This window comes from Trichoplusia ni, chromosome 3 (assembly GCF_003590095.1).
Source record: "Trichoplusia ni isolate ovarian cell line Hi5 chromosome 3, tn1, whole genome shotgun sequence".
Taxonomy (NCBI): domain Eukaryota; kingdom Metazoa; phylum Arthropoda; class Insecta; order Lepidoptera; family Noctuidae; genus Trichoplusia; species Trichoplusia ni.
In genome coordinates this window covers 1989255-2013411 of record NC_039480.1, presented here as the reverse complement: position 1 = coordinate 2013411, position 24157 = coordinate 1989255, and the positions used below count along the sequence as shown (strand labels likewise).

The following is a 24157-nucleotide window of genomic DNA, read 5'->3' as shown; positions in this document are numbered from 1 at the left end:
CTTCGTATAGCGGCATCTCTTTTTAACACCTACAATAATATTGCTTTAAGACGTGGAGATAGGCCCTCAGGTTTATTATGTTCCGATTTGTCAGTTCAAAAGCATTTTAGATAGAGCATATGATTTTCAAAGGGATTTTTTTTGGGAATTGAAGATGTATTTCAGGACTAAAGTGGTTATGGTACAAATGTAACTCAGATCGTTTGATTGATAATGAAGGTGTAACTCACTCAATCTGGGAGCCGAAATAAAATTAACCCTATCTATCTATTTTTAATAAATGCATAAACGGATAAAGGCTTTAGTAATTAAAGCGTTTTTAATATAATATTCACAGCTATAAGTGTGCTTAGTACTAACTAATGTATAATTGATTAAAATTTGCGATACTATTTATTTTGTGACTAAGCGTTTTAACATAAAAAGGAAGAACTAATGACTTAAATTTACATTTGTTAAAAACATTTTCTTTTTATTCAACAATTTTCTCTAATATATAATGAAATTCCAATTAAGACCAATTTTGTGACAGCTTTGTGATATATTTTAAAATTAAACCGCGATAAAATCCGTAAAAGTAGTTTCATTTCAATGTACTCAATACTCAATCATACTCAATCATTTATTGCATTCCATATGTTACAGAGATGGTAGAAAATAAATAGCAGTTCAATATGGACCCTGTTGGGCACGCAAAAAATTTAGGAGAGAGGAAGAGGGCAGAATAATTGTATAATATTAATAATAGTTGTTACTCTATATCTCAATAGTTGTTGGTTTGTTTAGGCAGGATGATTTAAATTTACGATTGTTTTATCATCCAGAAACTCCTTTACGGTATAATATGCCTTTAATACGAGGAATCTTTTTAATTTATTAATAAATATGCTTATTTTAGTTTCTTGTCTAATTTCATTTGGCAGTTTATTATAGATTTGAATGGACATAATTAGGGGGCTAGTTGAGTGCATTTTAATTCGAGATTGAGGTTTATTTAGTTTGTTTTTGTTATGTCTAAAATTGTATCTTTTTTGTGTATCTTGGCAACTGGTGTAGTAATTTTGATGTTTTCTGACAAATTTACATAGTTCTAAAATGTATAAACAGGGTAGTGTAAGTATATTAAGTTTTTGAAAATGTGGTTTACAGCTGTCTGTCTGTTCTATGTTTGCTATTATCCTGATTAACTTTTTTTGTAATATAAAGATGGTTTGTGAGTCTGTACTGTTACCCCACAGCATGACTCCATAGCTGAGCCATGCTTGGGCATATGCGTAGTAGGTAACAAGTGCTGTTTGAAGGTTTGTTGTTCTTTTTATTTCGCGTAGGGCATATGAAAATTTTGACATTTTTGCTCTAATTTTTTGTATTTTTTTGTATGTGGGATTTCCAATTTATGTGGGTATCAATAGATAAACCGAGTAGGGTAAATTCGTTTACTTGTTCTATTTTTATGTTATTAAAAGTGAAGTTAAGTTTTAAGGTGGGCTTTTGATGGGGGTGAAATGTGATTAATTTAGTTTTTGTGAAGTTAATTTCTAAGTTATGGTTGTCCATCCAGTTTACAGCTGTAGAAAGAAGAGAGTTTAATTTGGTGTTTATATTGTCGTTTGTTTGGCACGAGGTAAGCAAGGAGATATCGTCTGCGAATAGAACACAAGGCCCGTTTATAGTTTTAGGAAGATCATTAATATAGATAAGGAACAAAAGACAACCTATCACACTTCCTTGGGGAATAGACGCCTTAACTGGTTTGCTTTCAGATCTCACTTTAGTTATTAAGTTTGTTTTGTGGTCGAAGTATTCTATTTCTACGAGTTGTGTCCTATCCTTTAGATATGAGGCAAACCATTTATGAGCTTTTCCTCGTATTCCTATGCCATGTAGCTTGTCTAATAAAATGTTAAATTTCACCTTATCGTAGGCTTTGGTCATGTCGAGCAATATACCCACTGCATAGTTTTTATTGTTGACAATAGTTAGAGCCTCTTGTACATATTTGTAGACTGCTAACGTTGTAGACCTGCCTCTACGGAAACCGTTTTGGCATTCGTCGAGTAAGTTGTATTTCTCGCAAAAGGAGTATACGCGGTCACACATAGCCTTCTCAAAGATTTTAGAAGCAGTTGGTAACAGTGCTATAGGGCGGTAGTTATTTGGGTCGGTTTTGGATTTTTTCTTGTGTATTGGTTTAATCAAAGCGTGTTTTGTGTGTGTCTAACATTCGCGTAAACCTAAGAAACCACGATATATTTTAATTCAGTCATATAGCCATCTTTTGCTACCCATCGTAATTATAATATTAACTAGATAAGACTACGCATGTTCATAGCGTAGCGTCTTATTAAGTAGCCAAGTCTTCGGCGATAGGTTGTGACTAAAATATAATGAATACGACAGGAACAAGTTTTAATGAAGAGTTAAAAGCCATCACAGTTCATTTGTAAAAACATTAACGAATGAGAAACTATCTTATATCTATTTCTATAAGCATTTAATATTTACATATCTAATAAAACTTTAATTGTCAATAAAATTAATTAGCAATTAAGTTGCTCCATAAAAAAATATTCGAGTGTGCTAAAAGCATTTAAACCAAATATAGATTTCTTTTTATTTCAATCGCAAGGTAAAATAATGTAATCGTCAATTTCCCTCTAATATTGACGAAAATAAAAAAAATCAAGAATTTTGAAAGACAGAATACAGTCAGACATAAAAAAAACTTACGTGAAATTAGAAAAGTCAAGATGTCAAATTATTCCTAGTTCCTTCAACATTCGAACATTATTGCAAACTCAAAAAGAATTATATCCATTCCAATTTGCACTAAGGAGACCAACTAACTCACAAAATTCTAGCCTTATCTTCTTCACAGCTCATCTCTTCTCCTGGTCTTCTTGACGGCTAGGTCGTCATGTTGGAACCAGGTGGAGTACACTCGTATCGGTTCTGGTGAGGAGTGGCGGTGGAAGGAGACGGGGCGGTCGCGGGCGAGGACTTCGCGAGCGTAGTCTTGGGGGCGGGCCTGGAAATTATGGGGCTGGTAAACTTTTGCCTCAGGCTAGGAAGACTGAAATATCATTGCCATTTGCAATTCTTTTAAACGAAATTATTTTACAAAAACATCAATATTACAAAGTCGAAAGGTTGTTAATGTGGAGATATTTTTGCAAATTGAGGACTACTGGATGACAGATTAATATTGATGGATCAGAAATATTGATCTAAGAACAAAATAGTCAGCCTTCAGTAAGGTAACCATTATAATTCAAAAGTAAAATCCTGAACAAAGGAAACGAGAATTTAATCCTTCTGACGATGGGTTTTCACAATCATACACTCCCAGACTCGGAGCAAGTGTTCGTGGACCCTACAAACGCGTTTCCTACGCGGGGATCGAATCCGCGTACGCACTTTGGGTTTGGCGTGGTTATCTCAACCAGTCGGCTATCTATGCCGTCTTAAATGCAAGTCTGGTAGTGACCTGATGGAAGAGCGGCGAGTGCGTCATGCTGAGGTTGTGCCTGTAGTGTGCGCAGGCGCCGAGCGTCATGTCGTCGGGCGCGGACACGGCGGCGCACGCGCATGCGGACAGCGCGCGCGCCGCCGCCGTGCTGAGGACTGTGCCGCCGCCGCCGGTTATGTAGTCGTAGCCTATGTGTATAAAGTAATTGAAATATAATAACTAGGATTCATTCATAAGTAGGGAGGGTAAATTTGTGAACGGAATTTACTAAATGTTCCTGAAAAAATGATCAACCTTCGTTATTTAGAAGTTTTCTTTCCTACATATTATATCCATTCTATGTCAGAAAATCATATAAGATTGTTTTAGTTTTGCAAAAATACATAAATCCTGCTATATTTTTACTTTCAGCTTTTTGAAGGTGAACTGACCTTTAGCAGCGGTTTCCCTCTTCCCGTAGCCGTAGCCATACCTCTCTCCGAGCACCGTGAGGTCGCTACCGCCGCGGTAACAACTCAGGAACTCGCACAACCTTTGTACCCTACAAATATTTCTTGACTATAGAGATTTTTTAGGTCATATTTATAAAGTTGATGAATACTTCATAAAATATTTACAGAAAAAGAATTTATATGCTCACAATTTTAAAGACCTTACACCAAACCTCTTGAGGGATTTGACTGTTTGTAATACCTAAAAGAAGCTTTTTCTTAGACCACTACGTCCCACTGCTAAGCAAAGGCTTCCCCCAAAACTTTCTGCCATTCTCTATCCAGGGACACATGGTATGCATATCGATCGTCCCACCACTGCGTCCTACGCCGACCACGAACTACCCTAATTCTGCGTCACCAAGCAGTTACTCACCCTAATATAGTGTCATCATCAGCCAAGAAGATCCACTTGACGTGAGGCATGTCCTTAATCCGATTTAGTACTAGCTTCAATATAGTGACTGTTTTGGTACAATGCCCTGTCTTGCTGTTCGGCACGCCTGTGTCCACCGCGGGTAGTGACGGATCTAAAAATAAATATGTGTAAAGAATCCCGAATAAAGTCTAACACGTCTACTACTTAGTTTAATCATGTTCAAATACGCCAAATATGTTATTCTTAATATTTTTTTATTCCTATAAATTCACTTTAAATTATTTGAAATATGATCTAAATTTTGTGGGACGAAATCACAAAAAGGGCCCCAGACGAATACTAACCATCTTTATCACTGTAAAACATGAGGTTAGTGACGTGTCTCCCCCACGTCTTCTTCACGACCCTCGCCCTGGTGGCGTGGAAGCCGCTCCAGGTCTTCACAGCGAAGAATATCGAGTCCTCAGGTATGGCACTGCCCTGCCAGTAATATGGTGTTTAGTAAACAGACACCTTCATTAATAAAGTAATACATGGACGGAAACCAATAATTCCCTTTCTTAGTTGACATACCGTAAAGAGTATATGATTTGTATGCTAATGAGTAAGAAGGCGCAAGAATATTAAATTGAAAATAAAAAATAAAATATTTTTTTTTGTCGTTTATGGGAAACAAAAAAAAACAAACAATTAGAATCAGTCTTTGCGCAATGATGTGAACGTCATAGGATAAGGACAGCCTCCCTACCTGAACAAACAATCCATAGACCGAGCTTAATCCCATTCTTACTCCGAAATCAAATCAGTATTCAATTCAAGCTTAATATTCTACAAGTTCAGTCGTTCTTACTTATTACCATGCATACTCACACATATATCAAACTGTCTGGGATATGTAGCACAGTTCTCTCCGGAGACGATACAAAAGCTCAGGTCTGGAGTGAGCAAGGGCCCAGGGTCGCTGCCGCCGCCGTACACAAGCTGAGCCAGCTCGAAGGCTGGATCTATTGAGAAGTCTGCTTCAAGGCTCCGGGAGCCGCTTTGTATTTGTTTTAAGAGGCTAAAAATGGAGTTTATATAAACATATGAAGCTAAGGTATATAAGGTAAATTGAAATTTTGGAAGTTGTGAATATTTATTTTATTTATAGTTTGGTCAACCCAAAGAACTTTATCGTATTCGTCCTAAATATAAAAACCAGTTACTTACATTTCCATCAACTCCAACCTCATTGCGAACCCGCTGGCAAAGTTAGGGTACATGAAGCCACCTTCCTCTTCCAAGTCCTCATAGAAGGTGAAGTGATGTATTATCGTGGGTTCTTCATCACTCAGTGGATAGCCTATCCACATCACGTCCTAATAAAAAAAACATTTATTAGGCAGGCTGAAAACCCTTATAAGCATAATTAACACACTATGCTATAACAAGACGTACTAAACCAGTCACAATTTTTTGCTGTTGACTCTAGTTAGATCTAACACTGGAATCTAACCTGGGTAAGAACAGATAAAAAAAGCGGGTTCACAAAGCTGGAGCAAGTGATAATCCTTTAGAAAACGTCATTCAGTATAACATCAGGCAAAAATATTCAAGCATCCAGAAACCGAAAGTGCAAACAGTTTAATTAACTACAGTTCTAATACTTACATTATTATCATCAGCAGCTGCAAGTGCCTCTATCAGCTTCTGACACCTCACAGCGGTGTGGGTCTCCACGAACAGCACCCATCTGACGTCACTTCCCTTGTACAGGGTCGTTAAGGGCGACAGCAGCGGAAGGATCGTCCAGGCACCCGGTGCAGGAAAGTCTTCGTGAGTTATGTGGATTTTTGGAAGCCGCTGAACATGGTTAAACAATGTATCTTGTATGAAATGAATAATTAAAAATCGAAATGATCGATATGAACAGGTTACGATTTCTTTGGTCACTACTATGGTCATCAAGAAATTCAAGAGATTTTTGTGTGACCTGAAGAGAAAAGATCTCGTTTTACCTTCTTTTTCAGTTCCTAGTCTTATATTTAACTAAGATTATCCTTAAAAACAAGATTCACTATTATCCCACCCCAAGGCTTACACGACTAGACCTAAACTTTTCATTTGCATTATGTGAGGAGACAAAACCGATTCTTACATTTTCCAGCTGCAGTACTTGACTCTCGATGTCTTGTTTAAGTCGTTTCGCCACGCTAGCATGGTACGGCTCTGGTTGACTGACAATTGTGAATACTACGTTTCTTGAATCTAGAACAATAGAACCTTGTTAAAGTATTTTTTGCCTATAGTTAAGCATTAAAGTAATACAAATACGTCAAATACAATACAAATACAAAGTCTTTATTCGTAGAACATAGGTAGTAAATAGGTGTTACATCAATGGAATTGACCGCTATGTCTAGCCGGAACAAATATTTTAAGTTTAACACTGCAAATTGCATTTTACACTAATGTATAAGCAATAAAGTAGGAACTTAAACAAACATAATTAAGATGGTTATATATCCACATCATCTAAAAATTCTTGAACACCGAGTATCCCTTTTTTATTAACATATCTTTAAGTTTTTTTTTAAACAAGTTATTTTTTAAATCTTTGTATCTTTTTAGGATTTTGTTATTATATATTTTTACCGACGTACAAAATATACTTTTCCATCTCATCTTTTTCCTGTAGTGCAACCGAAATACCATAATTGGAATAGAATTTCAGGTAACGATTGCATCACAATTTAATTCAAATATCCTATCGATTTGGCATGGCAGGGCATTTATTCACTTTCAAAAAATCTTATATTACATTAATTATTATACCGCCAGAGACCTTACAAGATACTAATATGATAAGACTATAACAACTGTGTTGATGTAATAGCTAGTTTACACAAGTCTAATAGCATTTCAGTCCGGCAGAGGATTCTAGTTGGACTAGAATAATTAAGGCCCTGAAATGCACTGCCACCGGCCAGAAACAGCAATGTGTCGAAACCTTCTAAAATAACCTAGACGTGTAACTCTACACACCTCTAGTCAAGTCTTTGGGGACTGTCAAGTGTCAGTAATGCACACAGCTCAGGACAGTTTATTTACGTATGCTTACCGAGGAAGTATTGTCACAAAGTAGAACCAAAAATCTATCGCCTCCTTTTTGTCTTGGATCGTGAGAGCTATTAAACTTTATTAAAACTAAGATCGAGAGATTTTTTAAAAACATTTTAAAAGTTCCACGTCTGTCCACTCAGATAATTAATATATTTTTATTTCCAAATCATAATTTTCGCTAAAAGCAATGACTGCTAACAAGGACTTATGTATAGACAGCACCATTAACACACTGAGTGTCTCAACAGCACCATCTAGAGCCTTCAATTACTCCACACACAAACATAATGCAATACAATGAACACAAAAGCCGCTCAATACATCCTCACCCCACACATGTATACACACTCAAATTACATAGTGAATTTAGACACGGCAACCAATCACGGCTGACGGCATTACCATCAATGCCGTCAAATGATGACAAATAGCTGCAAGCAACGTTGACTAACTAGATGTCTGAGCTCATCAATCATAGACGATGCATTAGGTTTCATTTGCAGATGACTGATTGAGATATATGATTTTGTGGTATGTAATGCCAATATTGAAATTGATTTTGATATAGGGTTACTGGTTGAGGAGGTAATGTAATCAAATATGTTTCAGCATACATACGAATTTTCCTTTTTTCAAAGAAGTAGCTTTATTATGAAATAAGCAGTATACAGGAGGACAGTAGGTATATAACAACCATTTTTGTTCAATGTGTAGAATTTAGAAAAAATAATACTTAAAGAAAAACTTTCCTCTTTGAACAAGGAACGGCTTACCACCTTATACACCCTCAGGAGCATAGTAAGAACATGTTTTTATTAGAGTAACCGACAAAGTAAATGATACTGCACTTACAAGCACTAAGCTATGAATAATTCATGCAAGTGATAACGCCAGTAAGTCACGCCAATAGGGAACTTGCGACTTATGTCCCGAGTCGCTCTTACATCATCTAAACTTCTGATCAAGTCATGGAACTGTGTGCTACTGAGCTTGATAATAGTGTCTTAACTATTAAGAGAGGCACTTTGGAGATATGAGACGTTATTGAACGTGAATGTTTCAATAAGCTGTAAGCTTGCTTAGGATATCACGAATGCATATCAGCATCGTTGTTTAGAGAAATACACATATTGGCATAATGATTGATTTTGATTTTGAATGACCAAGATAAGAAAAAGAGAGCAAAATTATATTGACATTTAAATAATTCACTTGTAGACCTAATAAACCTTTCACAAATAAACGCTCAACCACACGAATCGATAACCCTAAATGCGAGTAAACCACACAGGCGTAAGGATCTTCAATATTTAATTTCGACTTAAAATTTCGCATCAATCTCCGAGTCTTGGAACTCTTGGATTCTTAACCAAATCGAGTCAAAATCGATCAATTTGGAAAGAAGGTCATGAATAATGCAAATCCGGCGATCACCTGAGGTGCGACACATTAAAATCGCATTCTGGGTTTATGACGTCCCCAGGCGACTGTAAGACGTATTACCTTTAAACCGATAACGTTAGGGTTACGAAAAATACGTTTAAAATTGAAGAGAAAGTAGATTATGAAATGTTTGATTCTTTATTTGTTTTTACTCAAGCAAGTGTTCGCTGGAAAAAAAACTAGTACTCTTAAAGGTGCTCGATGTACATAGATATTTTAGGCACATATTGTGGTCATATACAGTGTTCTATTTAATAATAATGTTACATAGATATCTGCAGTCAGCCTGAGGCTTTGACTACTTCACCTAAATATTCAGAATGACATATTTCATATCTACCATTTTACTCAACCGTCTTTCAGGGAGTACTGTTACTCATTCAACATTCAGTATTGAAACTTTTTGTTGCGCAGAGAAACACTTAGCAAACATTATTATTTGCATATTGCTAAGTACTTCGCGATAATAGGATCGAGTGTTTTAAAGTACAATGTTTTAATTATAACAGAATTTTATTAAATAGTTTAGTAATTTTAGTAAATATTAGTGCCATTTTTAAAACATTTAGGTTTGGACCAAAGAGTTAGTCTTTATCCTAAATAATTTCTGGAAGTGATATAAAGAAAACCGTCCTGAAGAAACACCTTATTTCGTAATAATAAAATGTCCAAAGATTATTCTGACCATTTCCAACGAACCCTTGATCCCTCCAGTCAGTCGACGTAATACCTACAAAAGCTCAAAGCTAATTCTCAATTAGTGAGTACCGCGAAATGTGACACAAACCGATTGAGTTTCGAGGACTGCCGATTAATAACTTTGAAGCACATTTACAATACAAAATGCAAAGAATAACATTTAAAATTATTACATTTTTAAAACTTTAAAATAAATCATTGAGTCTTGGAGTCTCCACATAAAAAACAAATCTTTAGTGGCGCAGTCTGATCCAATTTCGTCTTTTCATTACTTTTTTCGAAGTGAAGGTGCAAATAGAACTGTGGTCCATCAATAATTCGCAAGCCATCACGGCGAATGGACGGGTTTCCATCGGAATCCACTGGGATTTCACCATCGACTCGTGTTAAACGACCATCGAAACCAATATTAAACAAACATACATAATATAGGAGTATATGCATTTGACTTTTAAGTAATTATATGCTCTCATCATCTTCATCATCATCAGCAGTTAAGAATGCGAGACATTACAACCTGCGGCCAACGTATAGTCGGGTTAGACCAGACAGGGAATGCCTTTTCACCCTGGTAAAAAACCCACTTAGGCGACGTTATGGATGCGTATAAAAATAAATTTTCAAACCCATAGAGCCTTTTTAAAGCTTTCATTGAAATAACAAATCCTAAATAAAACTGTTTCAGATAAATTCGGTAACTGTATCCAAAGGCAACTAGAAAACTCAATTGTAAACGAAGGTGATTTCAAAGTTAATTGGTACAGCGTTTGAAAATCTTTCATTTTATCTTAGTTACTGGACTTTCAATCATTCGAAGCTACAAGTCTGTCCTCGCTGTTTGAATACAAAAATCGTTTTCCCTTTCAGTAATTGGAGACTTGATTTAGGGAGTTATTTAACAAAAACAATTGTCTGCCGAATTTACAAAATAATATACTACAGTTTGTTATATAATTCATTATATTTTAGTTGTTATAATCTAGTGGAGGGTCGATCTATACAAAATGATATTTGATTTGTAAATAAAGATTTTTATTCGTTTATATACTCATGAATATGTGATAATAAATACAAATTAAAGCATCATGTAATAAATTTTAATATACAGACATTTCAATTAACTTGTCGAACAACATCAGCAAGTAGCATCCAATATAACACGACGCTTATTGATATGAAACACTTACAGACAAAATTCCTTCGCTATTCGCGAACCATATTAGATGCGAGAGCGTTGAGAGAGCCATCAATAATTCAGTATCAGATCGCTCGGATTCCACAGCACCGATGAGATTGAGGCCGTACTCGAATTTCTAAGGCCTAAGACCCGGTATTTCAATTTTACTGCTCAATTTATTACGGACTACGTGTGGCCAGTTTAATCTCCTGCTGTTGGCATCGTTTGTCTTTCTTATTTGTCATGAGACTAGTTGCACCTTTATGGGGTACAGTCTATGTCGTTTTAAATCTAATATGCGTACACTAGGTATATTTTCGTAATTGAAAGTAATTCTGTCCATTTATACATATTTGTCTGTCTGTTACGCTTTTACGATAAACTACACAATCGATTCATATAAAACTTTGTGCGGGTCTTTAATTTAAAGAAAAATATATTTTATTGTGATAGCCGTTATTGATGCAAGCCATTTTTTTTTAAACATCAATGAACACTTCATTTAGAATACGTAAAAAATTACGTCTTTTAATTTTTTTACGCCTCTTGTAAAAAATCACAGTCTTGAAACATAAGGAATGTCTACTATTTTGGTTGTTTCATCTATGCATAAGACACATACTTAATCCAGTCGTATCATAAAATATGTCGGCTACAAACATAATTCCAACGAAGCACACTTTTATGATACATACAGTTCCATAAATTTTATATAAGACGAAATAAATGTCCCAAAATGTATTTGTAGGTGTACAAAACTTATAAACGAATGTTTAGAAAGTTTAAGGAATTAAAGTTTTTGAATTGAGACGTGAATATATATTAAAGACTTTTACGGTCGTAAGGGTTCGCGTTGATACTCCCAGGAACGCTAGGACAAAAATACGTAAGAACATTTAGCTAGAATAAAGTTTCAGAAGTTCATTTAGTCAGCAAAATAAATCTAAGACTCGAAGACATTTTGTTAGCTAACTTTATGTCTAATCAAATTTATTTGGGTTGACAGTCAAGGGATCCATAAAAACAAAATTTTATCTGTGGATACCTTTTCATGAATTAGTACCTCTTCCACTGCCTTGCTAAGACTTCAGTCTTTAAGGAACCAACTCGGTTAAGAGGCGAGTTAGAAATTTGAAGATGATATTCAATAAACTTTGTGAAATACCTAGTTCTGTTGCTACAGACGTTTCAATAGCTCTATTACATAATTAACGGCAGGATACGCTACAGTATACGGGATGTTTTTGTTCTATTGTCTGAAACGTCCACCTGACATAGTACTTACGTGACAATCAGAGCAAAGGGTTTACTTACCTACTAGACTAGACTATTCACTTACTTGAAATCGTGATAACATTATACCTATATGCTACATGCTGTTGCCAACGGCTCCGCAACCTACTAATCGAAAATGCTTCACGGGTTTTTTTTTAATATTATTATTATCTGTATATTAAATTCTATTCCAATCCGTTCAGTGGATTTTCGATAAAAGAGTACCATACATCCATACAAGCTTTCGCGTTGTATAACATCATTAGGCTATCAATGCACAAAACTACAGCAACATTTTAAGTTAAACTGAAATAGCCAGACTGCAATGCGTAACTGCGTGAACAAGATAGCAGTTATAATATACGGGATTTTATTGTAGACAACGTCACTCGTGATATACGCGTGCGTGTTTCTGATTCGCGTAGCTCTATGAACATTACGAAGCGACCGTGCCTTATTCACTCCACTTAATCGTGTTTGCCTGTTCGTCTATCCGCTCGTTTTAAATGGGAAACTACAAAAGCGGATTATTACTGTTTTGCTAGATAGGATAAGCTAAATAACGAAAATGGCTAAGCTGTATTCCGAAGGCATTTTATGTAAATTATACGAACAGAGATGCTATCGACTGCGGAACAGAAAAGAAAAGCAAATCGACTAAGTTAGAAGGAATCGCCCCTGAAAGTTTGCTTCGCTACCGGTTACCTATTTTCTGCGCTGCGTCATGTATACTGGACTTATTATAATGCGAAGTTAACGTAAGTCAGGAAGCAGTAATTGTAGAAGTTAAGTTCATGACCCAAAGTACTATAAAGGAAATATAGAAGACGTTATATAAAATTCGGTATTCAGCAGAATACTGAGAGTTTAAGAAACGGCAAGACGGAAGATGGGAGACCTAGCGGAGACTTATAGTCAAAAGCAGTGCAATAAAGATAATAAGGCTGATACTGTCAAAATATAGCCCATGTTGAATAATCTCTGCACAACAAATATAGTACTTATACCAATACAGAGTGTAAATCAATTAAACTGACACGCTAAATCCTGATCACAATAATAATTAATTAATTAAACAATTACAATGGCTACTAGCTCAGCAGTGCAGATTTCAAATTAGACGACACATGTAATTGTGAAACAATCAAATGGCTCTGAATACCGCTAATATGTGGCTGGAATTGATTGAATTGTCGGCATTGGCCGTAGGGCTGCCACCAAACCATGCGTACCTAGTACTCACTAACTAGTAATATTCGAAATCTAGTTGTGGATACAGAATAAGTATGAATGGTATAATTTTCATCTTGAAATGGCTTATTGTAGTGTGTGACGCATAGCTCTTTTTATATTGTAACGTAGTGAGGTTAGAGAGTATAAACTTGTCATGAGACGACACAACATTATTTTTGGCGTCCAAATATTTCCAACATTACAATGTGTTATCGATTGATATTTATGTTGAACAATAAGGTTATAACAAAATATTCAACAGACTTGTATTACTGAATAGTAAAAGTATGCAAAAGCGATAACTTGGATAAAATTTTAAGCCCCTAACTTAAAACCGTTTAGAAAATAATACTTTGATCATTATGTTTGGTATAGGTACTACGCGGGCTCCTAAAGAATCGTAATATTTTGTAATACACAGGAATTCAAAGACATAATAATATGTCCCCGACATAATTCCTTATAAATAAACCTATTTCACATGTTATTGTGAAAACTGACAGCCCTAGAAACGAGATTGCTATCTATCGATTGCATGTGGAATAGACATTTATGGACAAAGAACAGTGCATGCATGCGAGTTTCCATATAAACGGCGATATGTTCCCATAGAGTTTTTATTATTAGAACAGATTATCGGTGACATTGTTATTTTTATTTTCGAAGTGCACAGTAACAGGATTTGAGTAATATTAGACAAAGTTTACAAGGTGACACAGTCACTCACATAGGAACGAAATATTGATTTGTCTTTAACAAATCAGGAAGTCGAAAACTTCCATCAAGTTTCAACTTTATAAATAGATGAAGGGTGTAATTAAAGTTTATCAATCGAAACGACTTATAAATGTTTGGACAGCAACTAAAAATTTAAGTTTCGGTGTGTTTATATGTATTAAATAAAAAATCACATATATCATAAACTATTGTCTTTCTTATCAGATGATAATGAAGTTAAAATACCATAATATACATAGAATTTAAATGAACGATTCCGAAACAGATTCTATCATGTTTCATTATTTCCATTCATTTTCCATACAGTGACTATTTAACGTTTTTGCATCGAAGTCCGTGTGAACGTATACCATGACCATATCTAAAAATCGATACTTCGAACAGAAGATTCAAATATTATACTTTCGCATAATGTTGTATTAGCCTTGTGTTCTTATGGACGGATTTGTATGCAGGTTGGAATACAAAACAGACAACGCACAAAGAAAATTTATCAGAGTTATATGTTTCCACATCTGTTTGAAAACACCGTGGACAGGCGGCGGAGGAAAACTTCGAGAGGAAACCTGGATTTAAAATATAAAAAAAACTGGTAACCCACCAAATTTGGTGATCCTTCACCAAAATCCTCCCTTATAGGCAGCAGTAAGACATTTATTGCCACTAACAAAAAAAAAAGAAGTATTCCATTACTCAGATACTCTTTTTTCAATTTAAAATCACTCATATTAAAAGGACATCGTTATTATCTAAGACTCAAAGCAGATAATAACAAGGTACGACATCATAACGCTGGACAGAACAAACTGTTTACTTGAAAAGTTTGCCGTCTTAACGCCACTTTAAGTGGTACTAGTAAGGACGGCTCAGTTTTAAAGTAAAGGCAATAAGTACCGGGAAAGACACAATTTGTAAACTAGTTCCACAAGGGCTATAATGTTGTTTAACTTAAAATATAGTGTTATATGAAATTGACTTTAATGATAAGTGACATGCGTATATTATTGGATTACGAGCTGATAGTTTAGCAAGTGCAGTTCCTAGTGATATATGGACTGTTGGACTGCACATTCAAAGGTCGTAAGTGTGAGTCTCGTGGCACTCGAGATATTAGAGTATGACACCATAATTATCACTAACTTAAACCGGCAAAGGAGAACATCGCTAGAAAACCAACACACCAAAATTTTCAAGGGTGTATTAAGCCATATCACCTAACATCAACGTCATCAACTACGCGCAAAGAAGAAAAAGATTAACAAAACGTGCATTTTTAAAGAACACTTGTCTTTAGTTTTGGAAAAACTACAACAAACTACAACTACAACAAACTAACGACAAAAAACAAGTTACGTCGAAGACTTTTAACATCTTCATAGTAACGCACAACTACTTAACATAAGACGTCTTCTCAAGTAACATAAGTTAGCATAACTTAAAAGTTAGTAAGTACAGTGTCGCTAAATTATTCAGGATACCCTCACTCGGCTTAAAACTTTGGCATTGTCCCTCGAAGTGTGGTATCGAGACTTCTGGCAGGTAGCGCGGACAAATGTTACAACTTAGGAGTAAAGGAACTTCGCCTGACAGCGCCAGCTTGACAAGGTGGTCTTCCCTGTCATCACGTACTTAAAAAGTCTTCAGTTTTATTTTATTAACTTTCTATGACAAATTCATAAATTTGAAGCTACCAGCTTCTCGTCCATCTTTTTTCTGACGCAGGTATTAATTAAGCTCACTACCGACATCTCTTTCTCTACTAAAAATATAACAAGGAGTTTTTAAAGGAAGGGGACTATAGATTGGAAGATTGTGTGAAAAACTTAATATAAAAGACGAAGTTAAAGAAAAGAGATTTTACATGGTTGAAAAATTGTTTTTGAAGATAAACTATGTCACTTTTTAAAGAAAATAATACAATAAAAATTAAAAGAAAAAACAAGGTTACCCTTTAATACTTCCTTTCATTTAAGGTCTTGGAAAATGCCTTCAAAGTTTCGGACAACTGGTAAAAAAACCAGTAGACCTATAGGAGCCGTTACGAAACCCGCAGAAACTTTTCGCCATAAAGATCTCTTGTGCCAGTTTAGACGTATCAAACATACATACAGTTTTAATAAACAATCGGGCTCTAATGATTCACAGTTTGGGCACAAACTTGTTAAAATTCAACCCGAGGGTATCGTCATGTCACCGCGTAAGGGAACCCAAATAATTACATAAATCAAGGAAGTGTCTACAATATACACACGTATATGAATATATTCAAGTAATTAAATTAAATTCTGAGTTCATATGTATAAATAACATGTACTAATTTTGAAATGTTCTATATTTCAACCTTGCATTATTTAGGACGATGTGGCAGAATTTATCCCAAAACTTTTGAAAAAGTCCGGAAAATGCGTGACATGGGTCAATTAAGATATCAATAGATTTAGGACATAATTTAACTGAAAGTCCACAAATAACATCAAAAATGTCAGCTCCAATTTGTTTATTTTAATATGTTACTTCAATTATGTTCTTCACATTGGGATATGGAAATAGGCAATCAATATCGCCAAAATATCAAATTCTTTGAACTTTTGAAACATCAATTCGAACTAATCTTTCAAAGGTAAAAGAAACTCATCGAAACGTAAAAATCCCGTGATAAATTCGTTATCAAAGCGAGATTTATTTGCGCACTGCTTCGAAATCAATCGGAGTTGCGACTAATCGTTCGGAAATAAAATCGCAGAATCTCATCGGTTGGGTGAGCGCGCCCTCGTATGCAAAGCGGTTTGCGATGTCTTCCGCCATTACTTGACGCGAATAAAATATATTATTTGTGACATTTATGGACGTACGGCACTTCGGATCTTCTGCGTATGTTTTTAAATTACAGTCTATGCGATGTTGGGATTTATGTATAAGCCATGAAACGATAGGCCCTGTTTTTTTACTTTGATAAGACTGGGATGTATGTAGTTGTGTAATATGTAGAATAATCGAGTTTATTGATAACAGGCGGTAATATTTAGCCAAACTCCATGAATAATTTTAACTTTAAACTAATTATTAGTTTTGTGTATGAAATTTCAACTAAATTTTCTTCCATTTTGTGATTTTCGTTTGAACTGTAATTTTATGTATTTCTAGGACACGTTTTTTTTCTTATTAATAATCGTTATCTAGTAATAATATCATTTAGTTTAGATTTAAATATGATAAAATTGAAAAACTTACCGAAACTTTGTATACTTCCTATGCAAGTGAAAATAAGCACCACCGTTAAAACTGAAACAAAAATGTATCAATTATTAGTTATTTCTTTTTAATTTGGAGTGGAACCACTAATTACAAAAATAAAAAACTACATTCAAAACGAAACTGAAAACATTTATTGGCGAACGAAAACTTAAATAAAATGGAAACACACTAATTAAAATAACTTTTAAATGAGAAACGCGGCCGTACCTCGCGCGTACATATTGGCGGGAAACTTGGCAGCAAAGGGCGTGCACCACCCCCGCCGCTCGAATCGGTACTGAGGAACGAATACAACATGTAACTTAACAATCAACATTAGCTCGCCTGAAAATATTCAAAACTCGAATCTATAATAATCTAAACTGGCAACACAGTACATAAATATTGGGCATCTCTATTAGGTTAATTCTTAAATGAAATTGATTTTTAACTAACTGATCATAATTCATCAGCGGAAAAAATTGTTTCGCTCTCATCCACGTAGGTTAAAAAAATAAATCTTATTTTTGTTGAAACTAAAATAAGATTTATCCGGCTCGAAGGACCATGAACGAAGGTCGACTTGGAGAGGGTGGATAATTAAAACACTTGGAAACTAATATTAAGCGCGTATAATATAGTAAACCACAGTGCTTGCTGCTCACAACAAAAAAATTAATTCTCCGACATTTATAATATCCCGTGTAACGAAACCATAGCGCGATCTAAATCGATTCCAACGCCATCTATCGAGGTATCGTGTAAACTTTTACGTTTTATATTCCCTTTGATCGCGCTATGATTCCGTTGACCTATAATTACGTCGACAAGCGACTATCCCTATGAGTTTTTGGGGTCAAACTTTTTGAACGGCTTCTGAAATGTATTTTTATCTATTTTGTTCATTTTTTACGGTTGACTAAGTAGAAGGCAAAGAAACTGAGATTCGCCCTTCGTTCTAAATAGTCAACATTCTCAGGATAGACTTCAGCGATCACTCTAACCTCAACTACTCTCCATCACCTCTACCGCTAGGTATACCTATGTTACCACCCAATCCAATTTATTCAGACGAGCAGTACAAAATTAATCTTGTTGATTGGCCTATTCACAATATTACCCTTGTTGCTACACAAACTGTGGTTTTTCAATTCGAACTGTATTGAGCGATGCCAAACAATGCGGAGTGCGTCGAGAATAGTCGAGATACTACCTACAGACAGACAGATCAAGTAATTAGTGGAATGGTAAGCGGGAATATGGCGAGTGGTAATCGAAAAGTCGTGAATGGTGCACTCTAATCGTACACAAATTCGGTATACTGAAAAATACACGAGGTATAATTATGGACTATATTTAACTTGTAACGCAGCCATTGATCCAAATTAATGATATGGATTGTATAGCAACGATTCATTTATTAAACCAGAACCTAACTTTGGGGTTTACTATCCAATTTCAATAATGAGGCTTGCCTTATTTACGTCGGCTATTTTTAAACTTTGCGGAGTAAGAGAACGCTACATTAAATTAAAAGGTTTAATTAGGAAAGTGTTTAATTAAGAATCGTGAAATTAACGCGAAAGTAAATTTACTTTTAATGATTATCGCGTCAATTTTCCTTATCTCGGTTTAATACAAGCATGCAACGTGTGGGTTATTTATTATAAAAGCATTTTTTTGTACTATGACGGTATTATGAGGAATTATTCCATTTACTAATTTTCCTTAAGTGTTCTGGATGTGTGCTCTTATAAAAAAACTCAAGTTTTAAATAAAAAAGAGCTTAAAAAATAAAACAACAATAAAGACCAAATCACTGAAGTATAGGTATCAGTCGGATTTTTTTTAATTTGAAAACGCACAATATCCTCCTCAAGACTTTATTTAAGGACCTTAGCAGACGTGTATTCGGCTTGAAGCCCTTGTAGGTAGAACTAAAAGCTGAATAGCTAAATAGACAAATGTAGTACAACAATTTTTGATTTTATTTAGATACCAACATAAAACATTTTACAATAGAATCCTCGTATTTCTAACCGTAACGGTTTGCGGTGCGCCAGAAAATCTCCGTCCGTCTCAAGATACACGTCTGCGCAGTAAAATAAAATAAACTTGGTTTAGAAAACGTAATATTTTATGAGATGCCTCATAACAGGTACCGGGTTTAAGTTTCGAGTTTTCTCTTGTGAGCACAAGGATTTTAGAAAAAGGATATAACTCCTGATACGTTTTTATTATTTTTGTCCACATGTCGTCACCTGTGATCATCTTAATTCGGAGTTAATTAATTAATAAATTATGGCTTCGTGGAAAATAAATCTGATGATTTATTTATGCTCACGCACACTAACAAAATAAGCAGGATGAAGAAATCATTTAAACAGTTTACCTTTTTCAGAAATCATGAAATAATTTCATTTACAATTTTAAAATTTTCCTCCTAATTTTAGAGCGAAAAACTAAACTACATCAAATAAAATGCAAAACTGTCCTATCCTGCTCCGACATTATCCAAGAAGTTCAGTTACTGTTTGCAAGAGAGCGGAATGACTGTTGACCAGTCCATCAGCACGATTGCTCGATGCTCTTACTTTACATTTCTTTAGTAAAGTAACACTTAAGGACTTCACTTGAGACCTGGACTTTAAGGTGAGCAAAGAACTTTACGTGATTTAATGATAAACAGGCTGGAAATTAAATGAATTCATTCATTATCAAGCAATCAGTCATCACTTTTATACGTCCTTTTTGAGCATGTTGACGTCACGCACCGCGAATACCACGAAGCCTCAGTATACTAAAGGAAATAGTAACAAAAAAACCTAAAATAAGATTCTAAGTTCAAAATAAGTCTAAATTCGACTTATTAGCAGTACGGTGATATGATTTTAAAGTAAGACTGCGAGAGAGTTCTTTATGTAAGCATCAGACCCGGATAACTGGATGACCTGCATCATTTAATTAATTAATTTACTTACGACGAGAAACCATGTGATTATTGCCTGACTTGTCAAAATTGCCATATTTTCAAATTATGTTTTCAGTTCCGTCATTTAACTCACCATTGTATGATTGATCATACAGTAAATGTATAAGCATGTTTATCGTACACTGTGGGTATGTGGTCTGGCAAAATTAAAGGCTTTGTTAGACAACTTACTTCATTGGGTGTTGTTTATTACAATTTACTTTCTAACGACTCGAACAATTAACGTATTTTCATGCGCTACTACATTTTAAATTTATTGAATAACAACGCTTGAAATCCTAAGACAAATTAACGTTCCATTCAATCTCTACTTGAATCAACTATTTTTGTAATTAATTTTGTACTCGCGGGAGGAGGTGACTGAGCCACAAATACAAAATGTCATTAGAAAAGGGTTCTTCTTTACTTATTTATTTGTCTCATTAATTTGGTTGCGGTTTCAAGATTCAGTTTCTACCAAGCCGAGCTTTATGTAACTCGTTAATATCTTTTGAACCTTTGATTTTTTATACTCATCATCAGCCTAGCCTTTTCCTAAATATGTTGGGGTCGGCTTCCAGTCTAACCGGATTTCGCTATGTACTATTTGTTCTACAAGGAGCGTCTGAGTATCTGACCTCCTCAACCCAGTTACCTGGGCAACACAATACCCCATACTTAAATGGATAGTCAAATTTTCTAGCTTCTGACTACCCGTAACAACTATCAAAGATGTATGAATAACAGCCAGTACCCACAATTTAACGTGTCTCTCGAAACAATTCTTATTCTTTTTAACAATAAATTATTACAAATCAATCAATAAAGGTCCATGTATTCTGGTCTTGGTAGTGTTCCCATTAAGAACTAACCAAAGGTAAAAAAGCCTGAACTAGGCCACTTAAAAAGCCAATCGGGGAATGGAACCAATGCAATATGCACGGAAGCTATTAACTCTGGCAGAGTAATAGAGGCTGCGTCCAGCCCACACTCATTTGCAATAAACCACCTCATTCAGGACCAAAAAAAGTACGTCACACTTAATTTCTCGACTTGTTAGTAAAGTAATTAGTTAGCAAAAGGTTGTGTTCAATCATATTTTGAAATAGTTTTTTCTGCGGGTATTTATTAAGTACAATAATTACCCTTTGGGATGACCACAGGGTACACACTAATAAACATGTTTCTAATAAAAATATGGTAATCGAATTGGAAAAGAATTTTATTTAAAAACTAGCTGTTGCCCGCGACTTCGTTCCCGTGGGTAGAAGTTATAAGTTATGATTTATACCTGCCCTGTTTTTTCACATTTTCCATTGTACCTATCTTCGCTTCTATTCGCGTCACAGCGTGTTGGTTTATAGCCTAAAGCCTTCCTCGATGAATGGTCTATTCAACACAAAAATAATTTTTCAATTTGGACCAGTAGTTCCTGAGATTAGCGCGTTCAAACAAACAAACTCTTCAGCTTTATATATTAAGTATAGAAGTATAGATGATAGGTTCAAAATTTAATTCTTTGATTGATGATGCGACGTAAACTCTATTGAAGTTCATTTAGACTAACTCAAACTGATGAAACGTGAGTAAGTTTCCGATTTCCGTTAAGCCTAATTCATTTCGTTTCTAGCTAGTAGCTATATCTCGAACGACGTGAGTATTTACGCTGTAAATTAGACTGCTTAATTGTATTATCGAATTATTTATGTCAGAAAAAAGTAAATATTTTAAAACAAATATTTTCAGATCATTGTGTTGCCATCCTCATCATCCAATCATCGAATCTGCGGTATAATAAGCGTGCAGTGATTGGCTTGTTTCGTTTTGTTATTACGTAAAAGCAAATAATTTCAGTCAGTGCCCAATATATTTTTAACGAACTGCGGCGCAATAATAAAATATTCAGAATTTAAAATGTTTCGGTCGAAAATCAACGAGCAGTGGTTTGTTTGTCAATATTGTTGGTTTCTGACAATTATGGCTACAGATCTCCGATTTTTTCGTAGAGAATATTGACCATAAGCTTTCTGAAACACATTATTTTATTAAGAGTAAATTCTTTATACATATGTAGGTATGCTATGTTTTCTCTATTCAGACCAATAGTTCCAAAATAATATTAGTACTTAATGATTTTGTGAAGTATTGTAATTTTTATTATCTCTATTTCTTCAAAAGAAACACTGCAGAAGTCTTCTGCAGAAGTTTTCTTAAATATAATATTCTAGACATGCTATGTCTGTGCTAAGGTTGGGAGAGTAAGCATGCAACAGTTTGCAATCTAATGCCCTGAAAAAGGGGGTGATTTTAGTAAAAAAACTAATTTGGTAAAAAAATTATAAATAGATACTGCATATAACAATTATCCCTGTAACCAAGATACAATAAGAAAAATACAGTTTATTAGACATTAAATGTAAATTTAATGTGATCAGATATTACTAGCACATAGTGCCATGACAACCAGAAAAACTAAAATAGATTATCTTTATGAAAAGTATAATAAGAAGTTTTTACTAACAAGATATTATAAGGTTGTTATTATTTCATATTTAGTGCATAATATTAATTTTGTACATAATTACTAAAACCTATATTTCTGTTGTTAAAGGGAACTAAAACAAAATATCACAGAAACTGTCTTAATATTAATGCTTTTAAAATACTTATGTTTCGTCACTACACAATAATGGCAGATTTTTTTGTAAACAAGCAGCAGAGTGCCATAAAAAAATAAGTTCAGCAATAATGACAAATTGTTGTTTCAATATCAACAGTGCCAATATTGTCTGCTTGTAAAGAAAAGTGGTAACGGTCACCAGAACAACATTGCCAGTGAGGAATGTTAAAAAAAAAAACTATGCCACGGTTATGATTTCTGAACACCAATAAAAAAAGTAACTTTTAAGAGGTAAAGATAAGCAGTCTTGATTACATTGGCTCAGACTACTTCTAAATAAATTAGTTGTATTCATTTTATTAAGGAAATATGTTTACATGCCATTTATAAGCTATTGTTATCAATGCCATAGAGTTTAAAAGTTATCCAATTATAATAACCTTAATAAAAACTTTTTCACTCTATTTAGGTTTATTAAACTGAACCAATTATAATCCACTTTGTTAATTTAATAGTAATATATTCAGAATTTTTTCATCAGTCTATTCTACGTATTGTTGTTGTTAAGTTTATTACAGTTTTTAAGTATTCTTATTAGTCACAGTACCGTATCAGATATGTTTTTGTAAATAAAATAGTTATGAATTACACTACAACTGCTATTCTCTGTGAATCTGTGAATCGCATCGAATAATCGCACACTTGCGAACTTTAAAACCTGTAAATTATTTGCACACTACAGTAACAAGTCAGGTCTAACACAAAATTTAAATAAGAAGTAGCTATAATGGATATCTTAGACGTAAATTTAAGTTACTTAACACAAGGTTTTACTTACAGAATTTCATCATAGCTGCAAAAACTCGTCACTACGAAGAACTTCTCAAGTTTACTCTGTTATTATTATAGCGTTTTAAAAATTCCACAACTTTCCGGTTTGTTATTCGGCGAGTTCGATGACATTTGTCCATAGACTACTTATGCCCATACAAAGTTAACAGGCCTGCTTTTGTCAGGCCGACAAAGAAAGACAAAGTCATAACGCATTGGGTTAAAATAAAAAGAGAAAATAATCCTCTCTTTCATGACTTTGACAATTTATTATTTTAAGTTACGACATATTTAATGTATGGGTTACTACGTATTTAATGTATTTTAAAATTCAAATCGAGTAAATAATTATGTTTCTCTAGCATCGTGTCCATTTGTATCTGACATTGACAGCGTCTGTCATCAGTCAACCATTGTCACTCGACAGTGACACAACAAACAATCTCAATTCCTAAGCAAAATAACAGTTCTACAGATTACAGTATAATAGTTATA

At 34.5% G+C, this 24157-nt stretch overlaps 1 protein-coding gene across 2 annotated transcripts; it reads right to left on the bottom strand.

Annotated features, from left to right (window-relative positions):
- Nucleotides 1-678: 678 nt before the first annotated feature.
- Nucleotides 679-24027, bottom strand: LOC113508822 (beta-1,3-glucosyltransferase). 2 transcript variants are annotated; one of them, XM_026891962.1, is made up of 12 exons: nt 23670-24027; nt 17469-17538; nt 17238-17288; nt 6477-6586; nt 5990-6181; nt 5549-5697; nt 5210-5399; nt 4684-4819; nt 4337-4490; nt 3901-4010; nt 3488-3657; nt 679-3028 (listed from the first exon to the last, which is right to left on the bottom strand). In XM_026891962.1, the coding sequence occupies exons 2-12, from the start codon at nt 17479-17481 to the stop codon at nt 2873-2875; spliced, it is 1431 nt and encodes a 476-aa protein (XP_026747763.1). In that variant the 5' UTR covers nt 17482-17538; nt 23670-24027; the 3' UTR covers nt 679-2872. The 2 variants fall into 2 exon arrangements, with proteins under 2 accessions (XP_026747763.1, XP_026747762.1); XM_026891961.1 differs by lacking the exon at nt 17469-17538.
- Nucleotides 24028-24157: the final 130 nt, after the last annotated feature.

Coding starts and splice junctions, on each gene's coding strand:
- LOC113508822 (XM_026891962.1), bottom strand. Junction 6,182..6,476: donor AAGTACTGCAGCTGGAAAAT/GTAAGAATCGGT, acceptor AACCATGTTCAG/CGGCTTCCAAAAATCCACAT. Junction 4,491..4,683: donor GTTTTACAGTGATAAAGATG/GTTAGTATTCGT, acceptor ATTTATTTTTAG/ATCCGTCACTACCCGCGGTG.